We start from the raw sequence: 14253 nt of genomic DNA on the forward strand, positions 1-14253 counted from the left end.
GTCCATTCGTTCAGAGTCGACAAGAGGTTAGTGGTGCAGGATCTCCCGGCAATAAAGCCATGTTGACAGTCTGATAGGAGATTATTAGCAGTCAAATGATCTATCAATCGATCCCTCACAACAGATTCCATTACCTTGCAAACGACACTTGTCAAACTGACAGGGCGATAGTTGCGCGGGCAGCTTTTGTCACCTTTTTTTGAACAATGGTGAGGACTAATGGACTAAACTGAGGCCTTACGCGCATCAAGCCCCTGTAGTTCAGAATTAAATTTTCTTAATTATAAAAGCGCGCTCATAGAACGTTCAACTCTGTGCGGTGTATGTTCACGCTCGTATACGAGATACTAACTCTACAAGCTATCTTTCCCAGGTCCGTTGAGTGTTCCTACTGGTGCCTGCGCATCGTATTTGCTGAATGTCCACAATCCAGATGAGCCAACCGTCCCGGACATTCAAGTGTTCCTGGGATGTGCGCTTGAAGGACTAGACTATGGTCTTTTCTCCTTGGGCGGCTTCCAAGAATCAGTAAGTCTTATTAACTAATATTCTATCAAATTGCAAGCTCAGAAGACCGTGAAAACTTCCAAGCACGTCCTGCTTCCGGTAAACAAGTCGTACGTACAATTGTGTACCGTCAACAGCCAGCGGCCGTACTGTGGTCGTCTGCCGGAATGGATTTAAATGAACTTGACAGTGTCCAGTGTAAAAATTTGACAGTGACAGTGTAAAAAATTTTAGAATAAATTTTGCGCTTAACAGCGACAACAGTTCATCACTTCCATTCAATCTTGTCTGCAAGTTCAGCTTGTCAATAAAATAAACGTTGGGGAAATTTACAGTATTGAGTTTCGAGTACCTGACCATGGAACCCCCTATTTATTACTTTCTGGGTCGTCGTTTGTTATCACTGGACTTACATCTTCAAGTTGAGAACATTTTCTTCTATGGACCTATTAGTATGAATAAATTTAAGCGTTTTTTTTCCGGCACTGCACTGCTTAAGAACTGCGAAATTTGAGAGAGGAGGCTCATCGCCTTCCCGCTCATAAATCTTGGTACTTGTTTGGGACGTAGCAGTCCCAGACCACGGTGGATCGCCGCCTCTGATTATCGTTCATCCGCCCTCATTAGGGCCACCTGATGCACGATGCTGTTGCTTGCTTCTCGCCGCTGGTAGTGTTGCAGCGGAGGTCGATCTGGGATTGTACTCAGAAACACGTCCAGTTGTCTCTTGAAGGCCTTCAGGGTGAACTCCCTCTCTCTTAGATCCTTTGGTAGGACGTTGAACAGCCTTGGCCCTGCCACGGAAAGTGATTCTTCCCGCAGGGATTGAAATCTGACTGCGGATCTGTTACGTAGTGGTGGGATCTTGCACAGTCTCCCCTTCTCTCGTGATATGTCTCAATCCTGGAGGTCTCGCTCTCGAAGTTTGGCACCATTCCGGTTATCATTTTCCATGTGTACAGAATGACACAAAGTGAAGTCTTGAATGACTCCTCTTCTGCGGTGAGTACAGACCCAGGCGCCTCAACCTCTCCCAGTAGTTCAACTCTTTCATCCCTCTGATCCTGGAAGTGAAGGTTCGCTGGACACCTTCCCGTTGCCGCACTGCGCCGAGTGTGAACCGGGTCCAGAGCTGGCAGCAGTATTCGAGAATTGGTATTACAAGGGCTCTATAGAGTGTGATCATCGGTTCCGCTTCCCTTGTTCTGAACGTCAGCCAGATCCACCCCATCTGTCGCCTACCTCTTGCGGTTATTGCCGTTTGTTACGTGATCACCAAAATTGACTTAATTAACTCCTAATTAATTAACTTAATCAACACTCCTAGATCACGAACAAGTTGTTTCTCTTCGATTTCCGAGTTGTCAGGTGCTAGGTAGCGGTGCTACATACCAGCTCTTCCGCTACCTCTGCATCTCAGAATCTCAAACTTAATCCCGTTGAACTGCATGTTGTTCGCTTGGGCCCAGTCATATATAGCAGAGAGGTCTTCTTGCAACATCTCGCAGTCCCACCTGTCCGTTATGGTCATTAGTATCCTGGTGTCGTCCGCGAATAACGATGCAGTGGCGTGGTTCACAGCCACATCTATGTCGGTGATGTGAATGAGGAAGAGGATTGGGCCGGGTACCGTTCCCTGTGGTACTCCACTCTTCACCCTAGCCTCGCTCGATCTCGAGCCTCCTACAACGACAGCTTGTAGTCTTTCTGTTAGGAAGCTGTGGATCCATGCCAGCAATTCACCTCCGACTCCCAGCAGTCTTAATTTTCTGAAGAGCACTCCATGGTCAACTTTCTCAAACGCTTTTGCGAAGTCCAAATACACCAAGTCCACCCCGGCCCCGGCCCTCCTCCAGCATGGCCAGGATTTGGTGGTAATGCTCCAGTAACTGAGACAAACAGGAACGATTTCGTCTAAAACCGTGTTGCCTTCTGTTGAAAAGGTCAGCGTCTTCCATGTACTGCACCAAACTTATGGCAACAACCTTCTCAAATACTTTGATTACGTGTGATGTTAATGTAACCGGCCTGTAATTTTGGGGTTTGTCTCTTGCACCTCCTTTGTAGATAATTTTGGTAATTTGCCCTAATTTTAGGTCACTTGGAACATTTCCTTCTCTCAATGATGTTTTCCAGAGCAAAGTCAGAGGGACATTTAGTGCACCGACACATTTTTTCAGTAATACTGCAGGGACCCCATCTGGCCCGGGAGCCGAGTACGTAGCTAATTTATGGATACTCCTCTCTAGATCCGGTGTTTCAAACTCAATGTTCATCAGCTCCCTCTCCACTGGAAATTCTTAAATGACTCCAATTTCATTCTCCTGTCTTGAGTATCGGGGTTCACTGAATACTTTTTCAATTTGAGCTCCCAGAAGTTCGCACATGCCCTGGTCGTCTCCAACAAGGACATCGTTATTTTTCAGAGGCCCCACTGAGGCTCTGATTTTGGCCTGTGGGCGGGCATATTTGTAGAAATATTTGGGATTCTCTCGAATGGCAGACACCACTTGCGCCACTGCAATTTGCTGCTCGGCCTCGTGTGAGTCCTGCAACTGTCGTTCAGTTTCCTTAATTTTAACCTTTAGATGTTCCAGCCTCCGCCCCTCTATATATTCCTGGAGGCGGCCGTTATCTGGTTGTTCAAGCTCGCTCGTTTTCTCATGAGGATCCGTCTGTCCTTCGGAATTATGTGGCGTTTGGGAGTCGTTTTTCCCGGCGTGTGACGCACGCATTCGTGCAGTAATACTTCGCAGTTTGTTGTACATTGTTTCGGCGTATAATTCCAGGAACTCAGATCTTCAGTCAATTTCAAGGAGTTCATTCCCAATGGCCTCCCAGTCTGTTCGCAGAGGTGGGCAGTAGCCCACCCAGCTAGCAGAGGTGGGCAGTAGCGCGCTACATGTAGCGGCCGCTACATTTTCAGTAGCGGTAGCGGCGATACATTGAAGGCAATGTAGCGGTAGCGGTAGCGCCACTACATATTTGAGTAGCGATACGAGGTTTTGCCGCTACAGCGCTACCGCTACATTTATATATAAAGCCTTTAGATTTTACTTAATAGTATTAAATATTATTTAAAATCCAGCATGATACATACATAATAAAAATAACAGAATAAAACTGTACGAAATATTTCGGTGTACTGTTGTCAACCTCAGTCTGGTACTAGTGTCAACATGTTAGTTGTTACTTGTTAAGTTGTTACCAGTACCACTTACAGGTATTTTTTCATGTTTCAGTTTGCTTACAGTTAGTTTTACACAGTTATTTTTATGTTTCACCTTCCCTACATGGATGTCTACTTTAATCTACCAATCTCAAAAATAATCCACAAATATATACAAATAAAAGACTGATTTTTATATGTATATGTGGATAATTTTTTAGACTGGTAGATTAAAGTAGACATCCATGTAGGGAAGGTAAAACATAAAAATAACTGTAACTTTTATTTACCGTATCTAACCCGTACTAGTTCGGTTAGGTTAATTGCAAAACAGTTGCATTGATATGCTTTGAAAATGTTTAATTATCATTAAATGTTTATGAGTAAATCCCAATAGCAGAACAATAAATATTTAGAGATTTCCAATAATTTTGGCCATTGTAGAGGCTAATGTAGCAGCGCTACATTTTACTGTAGCGGTAGCGGTAGCGCTCGCTACAATCTAGTGGGTGTAGCGGTAGCGCCCGCTACATTTAGAGCATGTAGCGGTAGCGGTAGCGCCGCTACATTTCAAAGTAGCGCTGCCCAGCTCTGCCTCTATGTTAGCTATCATGATGCTAGACTCTTCCTTTCCTTGCGTCCTTAGTTGCTGTAACACTGCACATGCCAGGGGTCTCTGGCTCCGCAGCTGCTGCATTTGTCGCTGTGATTTCTGCTGTTGTTCGTGGAAAATCAAGGAAAATCAAGGAAGTCGCGGCTTACATTTTTAACCTGGCCAATCAAAATACTTGAAATAAAGTATTTCAGATTGTGAAATGCGTAACCAAACCATCTGTACAATCATTATATGTATGTTCAATTTTTCACATTACTTGCTCTGACGAACTACTGTCCAACATGCCTATACTCTCGGCCTACATGTAGGATTTACAGATCTTATTACCTACTACTCCTTTTCATGCTTATTTTCTCTAAAATTAATTTTTATTGCTGATGTTTTAGTACGTTTTACTTTATACTGTCCAGGTCCGAGAATATTATCGACCGACGCTGGGTAGAGATGGTTTCATCATGCTTCCGATGCTGTCCAGACCGAAGAGCGTCGGGACGGTGACCCTCAAGTCTAGGAACCCCTTCGACCCGCCCGTCCTGGACGACAATTCACTCAGTCACCCCGACGACGTCGAGCTTATGGTCAAAGGTACACGGGAAGAATATGGACTGGTATTTTTTGAATTTCACTAACAGTTTCATTTAAAAGTAAACTGTGGCTTAGAGTCAGCAAACGCTGATAAATATATAAATCGTTTCTTTAATCTCCTGCCAATTTTACAATATTGAGAGGCTATATTTCAGCCAAAAGAATTTCATCTGAAAAATATACACTGAAAATGAAAGCAAAATATTATATTATGTTTGACATCGGTATTAACTACTTACTGATGTTATCTTCTTTATTTTATGGATTATATTAATGTTGACTTTGTGTGAAAGAATCTTTACTTTGTATTCGCAGCTGCTAAGGCTTCACTGAAGTTAGGGAATGCCAAGATCTTCCGTAGGGCGCTCGGAGCTGAACCTCTCAAAAAAGTGAGCAGCACAATAATCGGCGTTCAAATTGTTAGCAGGAAATATTATCTTATATTTTCCCTCACAGTTGCTTAAGATTTATGAGAAATTTATTAACCATAATAATAATAATTGACAAGTAATTTTCCTTCTCAACTTATTGAATAAAATTGTGGTCGTATGATGTATATTCTATGTTTTACACGTGCAAGATTTTTTCATAAGCTAATCTAATTATCTAAACTCTTATTTAAGTTGTAAATTTTTTTCTTCTGAACGCCTTCGTTTCAGAAATACGTATGCTCGTGTTCAATTGCACATTGAGCGCCTATAGTTATCAGTCCAACCTGAAATGCTCACAGCCAACCGATTTATAATAAATTCAATTATAATGCATCAAAATATTCGTGACTGGTTGAGTATCGGAAATTCTACAGATTGAATATGAGTAATTTTTTCGGATGGGTAAAATAAAAATTCAAAATTAATCATAATCGCGCTTTTTGCAGTACATAGCCGGTTGACATTGGTGCACCCCCTCGCGGTATATAAAAATTAATTCTGTTCAACTTAAGAAATTTGTCTCTATCAAAATCTATTTAGTGATCTTTAACAAAGAATATCTATTCGATGACTTTCCTGGGTCGATTCCCAACTCAGACCCTTATGCCGGGTTTACACCTTAATATCAGGCACATGCCATGCATTTGCCAGAGAAGGTCCAATCCAATATTGTATAATGTATTCCTATAGAAGCATTCACACCAGCAGTGCAAAGCACCTGCCATGCCCATGGCGTGAATGCTGCTATAGAAATGCAGTAAAGAATATTGGACTCAACCGTGAATGTCATGTGCCTGGTACGTGCCCGGCAGTATGGTGTGAACCCGCCTTAGATGGAACACCAATGTATCTCAAATGTAAGGTCACATTTACAATATGCGTCAAATGAATTTGGTTGTTTGCGAGCAGCCAATTCCTGGCTGCGCGCATCTTGAGTTCCAGTCCGACGACTACTGGAGATGTTTCGTGCGCGGCATGACGGGTGTGATGTTGCACATCAGCGGCACCTGCAAGATGGCTCCAGACTCCGACCCCATGGGGGTGGTTACGTCGCGGCTCATGTGAGACTTTGCACTTTCTTACTTAGAGCTAATAAAATAATATTAGTCTAAAATAGTGCTATGTTGCTGAAAGCGAGTAAAAATTTTTGACGTATCTTCCATATGCGCAACCTCATTATTTCGGTAACTTTTTGAAGCTGGTTCACATGAAATTAGTTCTTAATTTCATTTTAAAAAGAATTAACTAAATGAAAATAACTAAGATTTTTAGGTTCATGTAGGTAGGCATTGTATGTGAATCATATTTTTTAATCATCAAGAAAATTCTACTTCAAAATTTGCATTTTTTTCCAGCGTGCGAGGTGTCAGGAATTTACGCGTCATGGACGCGTCAATCATGCCTCAAATAGTTTCCGGTGAGAGAAATTAATGTGTTTATTTCGAATAGAGTAATTCAATTTTTGTATTAAATTATAACTCATACGTCATATATTTTTAAAACCGCATTTTCACGCATCAATCCAATCAAATTTTAGAGGTATTATTATTTATGACATTTCGGGCAGCGTAATTGTTTGAAAAAATTAGTTGCCTCAAATGTATTTTTGTTTGGATCTGATATATGGATAAAAATAGATTTTAAGGCGTAATTGAGGTTGTAAAACTATTATTAAATAATTGAGGGCACTTATTTGCTAAAATCGCAAGTTAACTGAAAATTTAAAAGCAAAGATTAGTCCACAAAAATTCATATCTCTATAGAGAACGTTTTGGAGTCCAGCTCCATCGTCAGTTCATATTCATAGAATGTAGAATTTATATAGAAAGTTACAAGTTAATACAATTGAAAGCACAGAACACAATTAAAATTAAAAATATAAATTTACAAGTAATAGAGAACAAAAACCTATCTATTCACAATTTCAAGGGGATAGGAGCAAACAGCTGAATTTAAACTGGGCCTAAGTTTAAAAATTCACAATGATTCTAAAATACGCAAATCTGAAGTACCGGAGGTGGAAGCTAACACCCTAAAGTCACTGTCAGAAACGGGGGCATCACACTGCTCGGCGTGAGTGCGCACAGCCCAATGAGAAGGGCGCGATAGCAACGGTTCGGTCCTACAACTCCTGCCCTTATGATCAGCGACCCTGGAATAAAGGTTGCGTGACGTTATCCCGACGCACGCAGATGCACATCGTGCACAACGAAATTGATAAACCAGGGACGATCGCATATGAACAGGGAGCATATCTTTATATCTAAGGAAAGAACCGATTTTGAAACTGTTTACCAGAACAATATGTTCTGTTTGAACAATATGTTCGTTTGGAAAGTTTAGCGTTTGGAAAGTATCTATTGAACAAGAATTTTAATGCTCTTGACATAGCTTCGGACGCAGAGCCGAAGTATGGAAAAGAACAATAAATAACGTTCCTACTATTGCGCTCGGGAGCAACCTCATGCACTGAATCGCTTCGAAATGAATTTCTTGATTTGGGTATGCACCAAACTTGCCGGAAATCAATTAAGCCAGAAAATATTTCGTAAAAATTCAAATTCAGCTTGCATAGCATGGTATGTTGAACAAATTAGAAAACCACTGTATATTAATGTTTGAAGCCCATTTAACTTGTACCGAAATGAACAAAAATTAAAGAAACTGGTATTTAAGTCAAAAAACGGCCATTAGATATTGTAATATTGCAATCGAGGAAGGACAAACTATTGTTAGATTCAAGCTCCATGTTAAATGTGATAGAATTATGTTGCGAGTTTAGGTAATCAAAGAGAGGTTTGAAACGGGAGGGATGTTTGAAAATTAAAAAGGTGTCATCGACGTATCTATAATAGAATATTGGCTCAAAATCAAGAGGACAATTGGCCAGCCAAGAAACCTCGTGAAACACATTTTCACGAGGTCACACATCACAAGTCGGATTTTTCTTCTAAGTTTCAATTTCGACCAATTTTTTCTGCGTATAATACTCCAAGTTTTAAACTTGCTAAATTTCTGGTACTGGTTTTAATTGTCTTACGACTAATCAGTATACCGTTGATAATTCTTTTATGTTTGTGGATCGCTTGAAACATTTTACTGACGTTCAGGATTCTAGTATGATCGCATTTGACGTAGAAAATTTGTTTACCAATGTACCCCTTCACGAAACAATTGAAATTTGTCTCAATTCTCTTTTCAAAAACATTAATGATCTTGTGTTTGGTTTTAACCGTAAATTTTCAAACCTCTTTTAGAATTATCAGTTTTTAACTATCAGTTTTTCATATTTTCTGGCAAGTTTTATAGACAGATTGACGGTTTAGGCATGGGACTACCGCTTGGCCAGATCTTTGCAGATATTTTTATATGTTTTCACGAGGTTTCTTGGCTGGCCAATTGTCCTCTTGATTTTAGGCCAATATTCTATAACAGATGCTTCGATGACACCTTTCAAATTTCCAAACATCACTCCCATTTAAAACCATTCTTTGATTACCTTAACTCGCAACATAATTCTATCACATATACCATGGAGCTTGAATTTAACAATAGTTTGTCCTTCCTCGGTTGCAATATTAAGAAATCAAATGGCCGTTTTTTGACTTCTGTGTTCCGAAAACCGACATTCACCGGTCTAAATACCAGTTTTGTAATATCCTTAATTACGGCGCTGACTAAATCCCGTACGAGACTAAATCCCGTACGACACTGGTAGTACAAGCAGAGACCATGGCAGAGAAAGCAAGTTTATTCAAGGCAGGTTTGCAGGAGACTGACAGGTCGGCGAAGACGAGGCTTAGCTTTTAGTGTACAATAGAAAACGTCCTATCTAATATTTCCAGGGCTAACATTCGTGAATGTTTAGGCAATAGACTTCAGTATACAAGTTTCTTTAGTTTTTGTTCATTCCGGTTCAAGTTAAATGGGCTTCAATATTATTATATAGAGGTTTTCACATTTGTTCAACATACCATGCTATGCACGCTGATTTATAATTTTTATGAAATAATATCTCGCTTAATGGATTTCCGGCAAGTTTGGTGTATACCCAAAGCAAGAAATTCATGTCGAAGCGATTCAGTGAGCTAGCTCCCGAGCGCGATAGTAGGAAAGTTATTTATTGTTCTTTTCCATACTTCGGCCCTGCGACCGAAGCTATGTCAAGAGCACTAAAAGTCTTTCTTGTTCAATAGATACTTTCCAAACGTCAAACTTCATTTGTTCCGGTAAACAGTTTCAAAATCGGTTCTTCCTTAGATATAAAGATATGCTCCCTCCCTGTTCATATGCGATAGTCCCTGGTTTATCAATTTCGTTTTGCACGATGTACATCTTCGTACGTCGGGATGACGTCACGCAATCTTTATTCCAGCGTCGCTGAGCATAAGGGGAGGAGTTGTAGGACCGGACCGTTGCTATCGCGCCCTCCTCATTCGGCTGTGCGCACTCATGCCGAACAGTGTGATGTCCCTGTTTCTGACAGTGACTTTAGGGTGTAAGTTTCCACCTCCTGTACATCAGATTTGCGTATTTTAGAAGCATTGTACATGTTTAAACTTAGGCCCAGTTTAAATTCAGCTGTTACTCCTATCAACTTGAAATTGTGAATAGATAGGTTTTTTGTGCCCTAGTACTTATAAATTTAGGTTCTTAATTGTGTTCTGTGCTTTCAATTTTATTAACTTGTGACTTTCTATGTAAATTCTAGATTCTGCGAACTGACGATGGAGCTGGAAGTTTTCTATAAAGATATGTAGCGAAACGTTTTCTATAAAGATATGAATTTTTGTAGACTATTCTTTGCTTTTAAATTTTTAACTATTAACAAATTCCATTTTTTGCGACAAATTCCTTAAAGGTGAGTTAGATCTCCAGTCTTAATGAAGAAACCGGAAGAATTTAGCCATGACAATTCGAATTATTTATTACCAATCTTCGCACGTTAACTCGTAAACTATGGACGACATTAATCATTGCAATGGAAATTCAGAATATTAATTTTGCAGCTGTTTGCGAACTCGCTCGGTTCATGGTTCATAGACATCGGCGCCCTTTAATTTTCCATTTCAACGAAAAGGCGGACCTGACGATGTTATACCAGCTAGCTTGTAGATACTTCTCGTTGAAAATGCTTTACGAAGTGAAAATTTTAAGGAGAGTATGTCAATCTTCGTGATTAAAGGGCGGCTGATAGTTCGTAGCGCGAACAAGAGTTACCTCATGTATCTATGAAGAGCGATTTTTATTATTATATTTTATAATTCAATGCTCATTTCCAGTGTTCATGAGCGATTCAGAACCTTGATGGTAAATGGTTGTCAAATGTTAGCTTTTTACCGGTCAACGAGGACCGCTCGCTGTTTTTGAAGCGAGTAACGTTTGTGATCTGACTTTAGAGATAACTAGTTCAAGGTTAGACAACGACGGAAAGCAATGTGAGCTTTAGTTTAACGTGAGTGGTATAGATCTGGCCCTTCACAAATACATAGCTCCTCTAAGCCATCTTATGAATAGGTCACTGATATTTTAATTGTGATCGGAAAGATATATTATTGTCACATTCGAGTTAATTTCACTACTCACCAAAGTATGGATCAGTAATGCATTTCTTTTCTTACAGGCAACCCGAACGCCCCGGTGGTCATGATAGGGGAAAGAGGGGCAGATCTAATCAAAGAAGATTATGGAAAAATTTAACTGAATATCAATTAACTTGGGACTTCCCTTGTAGACGCGGCCGGGACAGGACGTGCCGCGGTTGGCTCGAACTGAAGTAAATCGTTGACGTTCATTTTTTTTGTTGGCTAGTTTTTAATTGTACAGCTTGCCTTCAAGTGAAGCAATTCAGTGTTTCGGCGGAAAAGAAGGGAAGTCAGTAAAAAATAGTACAATTGTTCAGTGTAAAAGTGTTCAGAAAATTACTCCTTTATTTATAAAAATACTTGGCAAAAACAGCTCTGTACAATGAAATTATAGCATTCAATACGTGAAGCAGTGAAACGTTTACATTAAGTGTCAGGTGTTTAAATTGAATCAGTGAAACAAATAAGAGAGTTAAGCTGTAGTAAGTGAGGGAAGCTGCAAGTGTGCTCGAACTGAAGATATTCATGATTTCCAGTCGACACTACAGCGCGGTATGTGAGCCCAGCGTTTCGAGCTCAAAGTTTTGCGGTCAGTGTATGAGCTCATTGTAATTCAGTGATATTCAGTGTTATAGTGTAAAATATCCAGTGCAATAGTATAATGAGAAAAACAAGGTAAGATGGCTAAATATGTTGTGATGCAACTCCCTATGGGTAGTTCGTTCATAATTTTCAAGGAGCTTTTCAATGCGGCACTTTTACTACAGAGCAGCAAATGCATTATTCATTCATCTAAAATGTACAGAATTACCTATTTATTGCCTTGTTCGGCTCGACCAGACCAGAGTCTCCTATGAATGTAAGAACTGCGTGGTGAGCATTTGTGAAAGTTTCAAAGAAAGCGAAACTAAGCTTATCGCAGCCATGGAAGAAAAACCTAAACTGATGGGTGCGTGCCCGGTGGTGCTGGCCACATCTTTCGATTGCCACCTCCTCTTCCCTTGCAGCGAACTGTACTCTTGCCTCGCCCACTACCCCCTCTCCCACCTCTTCCCTCACTTCCAAACCTACCTCTACCGCCAGCCTTAGAGTACCCACACAGTGAAAGCAGGTTGCCAGCGTGCTGGTTACTGCTGAGGCTGGCACCTGAAATTGAAATAAATAGGCCTGGCGCTGGCCCATTCGTACAGGTTTTCACTGTGAACACTTACATTATAATCCTATGTTCATTATTGTGGCAGGTTGCCCGCACGGGCAAACCTGCTTTAACTGTGTGGGTACCCTTACTCTTGCCGTCAGCCCTTTCAGTGCCCCAACATCTCACCCTGCCGCCTTTCCTCTGATCTCAACCACCTACGCTTCGGCCACCGACCAAACCCCCGAATAGAGAGACCCTGAAGATGATTTGCCATCATCCCTTCCAATTCTTCCAACCTTACCACCCCTACCATGCACCCAAGTTGCAGAAGTACCCTCAAGCAGGTCACCAGCAAGGAAAGGTATTTGCTGGAAGTATCTGCAAAATAAATGTATACAAGTCAGAAAAGGCGATGGTTGCAGATCCTCACATCCCAGACTGTGCTATAAATTCTGTACCTACGGAAGAGGGCATCCGCGAGGGTGCAAAAAAGGAAAGCACTGCACGTTCTGTCACCCTAAGCTATGCTGGAGTGTTATGAAAAAAGAGGACTGCACAAATTACAACTGTTCGTTTCTTAAAATAAAACCACGGAAACGAATGGAGCAAGCCGACAGAAGAGGAGGCAGCAAGGATTTACCTCCGCAAAGAAGGGCTCCTGCTGGACGCTATGACCCACCCACACACTCACAGGCCCTACCATCACAGGGAAGACAAGGCAGCGATATGGTGGCGGAACACACTGTTAGAAGGAACGGTGAATACGGTAGTTTTTGGAGGAGTGATGACCTAGCTACTCAAGTGAGTGGCCCATGCGTATGTGACAGACGCGCGCGTGGGGCAAGAGTTTACCCTCAGAACTTTTTTAGAGATTAGGAAGCAAATGCAACAACACATGCTGCAACTGGAAATAGTGCAACTCCAAATGAAGGAGATAATGACCTAGGGACACCTGACAGAGCAGTGTCGCTGTAGGTAAGCGTACCAAGAAGGGGATAGTCTGGCATTCTGCTTACCAAAATCGAGGGGCTCTTCCTACAAAGAGAGCGTCAAATTGACATACTTCCTACAAAAGAGAGCGTCAGATTGACATGCTGAGAGAGATGGCCGACGAGGGTAGGATATTTATGATTGCACCAAAGGAGTCGCATCTAAGAAAAGATATCCTTGATGCAAAATTTGCAATGGAAGGATTCCAACACTAACGTGCGGACCGGAAAGAAGGGAGGAAGTATGCATGAGTATTTCTTTACCTTAGGAACTCCCTCGCGAAGAGCACGGTGAAATTGAGATCGGAATATGGTAACTTTGATGGCTTTGTTAAATACGTGCTACTCCACACAAAAGAATTCGACATCTGCGTAACCACTGTCATTGCCCCCCCCCCCCTGCTTGTCCAGCAGAAAATTTTAACAAAACCCTAAAGTAAATAGAGACCATGGTGGCAAGACTGGGTGACCCAGCCTGTTAAAAGGAGGGGGGACTTCAATCTTCCACGTATCCTTTGTACAAGCCCCGCCTGCTCAGAGGCTAACGACTGCGACAGAAGTCAAGAAGCCAAACTAGTAAAGTTGGCTGCGGAGCATTTTCTCAGTTAGCCTGTTCGGCTGCTGACAAGGGAACACAATATCCTCGATCTCTTTTTTACTAACAATGAAAGAATGTTGGTTGACGTTCGAGTTGAAGAAACTTCACTGTCCGACCACCGCCTGGTGATGGTGGATACGACAATTGGAACTGATATACCGAACTGATTGGGAGGCAATTTGGAATGAACCTAACGAAACTGATTGGAGAGAAGAGTTTTACGAAATGAATGCAGAGGAAATTTACACAAAATTATGTGAGAAACTAGCACAGGTGTGTACGTCTTATCCCGAGAAAATCGGACCCCTAAGTCCGCAGCATTCCGGGTACCGTCGAATCCCCACGAGGAAACGCAAGCGATTAAACGAAACAGATAGCTGAATCCACTGGTGCCCTGATGAGACAGAGACTGGTAGAGCTACACAAGGAAACTGAACGCAGGTTGCAGGACTCGAACAGGATGGAAGAACAAGCTGCCGAGGAACGAGTAGTTGAGGTCATCAGAGAGAACCCCAAGTATTTTTTTCAAATTCGCCCAGTCCAAAGCTAAAATAAAGACGCCAGTGGGCCCGCTGAAGGATAACGATGTCATTGTATGAGAGATGACCAGGGCATGTGTGAGTTACTAGGATCGC

The 14253-nt window shown here is 41.6% G+C and overlaps 1 protein-coding gene across 1 annotated transcript in view; it reads left to right on the forward strand.

Annotated features, from left to right (window-relative positions):
- LOC108679965 (glucose dehydrogenase [FAD, quinone]) overlaps window positions 1–12032 on the forward strand; it is a 25624-nt gene extending 13592 nt beyond the window's left edge. The window contains exons 7-12 of the mRNA XM_018168712.2: window positions 374–528; window positions 4703–4877; window positions 5193–5266; window positions 6218–6369; window positions 6664–6725; window positions 10932–12032. Of these exons, the coding sequence (XP_018024201.1) occupies window positions 374–528; window positions 4703–4877; window positions 5193–5266; window positions 6218–6369; window positions 6664–6725; window positions 10932–11008 (695 nt within the window). The 3' untranslated portion in view covers window positions 11009–12032. The remainder of the gene's footprint in view (window positions 1–373; window positions 529–4702; window positions 4878–5192; window positions 5267–6217; window positions 6370–6663; window positions 6726–10931) is intronic.
- Window positions 12033–14253: the final 2221 nt, after the last annotated feature.

Source organism: Hyalella azteca, unplaced genomic scaffold, assembly GCF_000764305.2.
Source record: "Hyalella azteca isolate HAZT.00-mixed unplaced genomic scaffold, Hazt_2.0.2 contig14244, whole genome shotgun sequence".
Lineage (NCBI taxonomy): Eukaryota > Metazoa > Arthropoda > Malacostraca > Amphipoda > Hyalellidae > Hyalella > Hyalella azteca.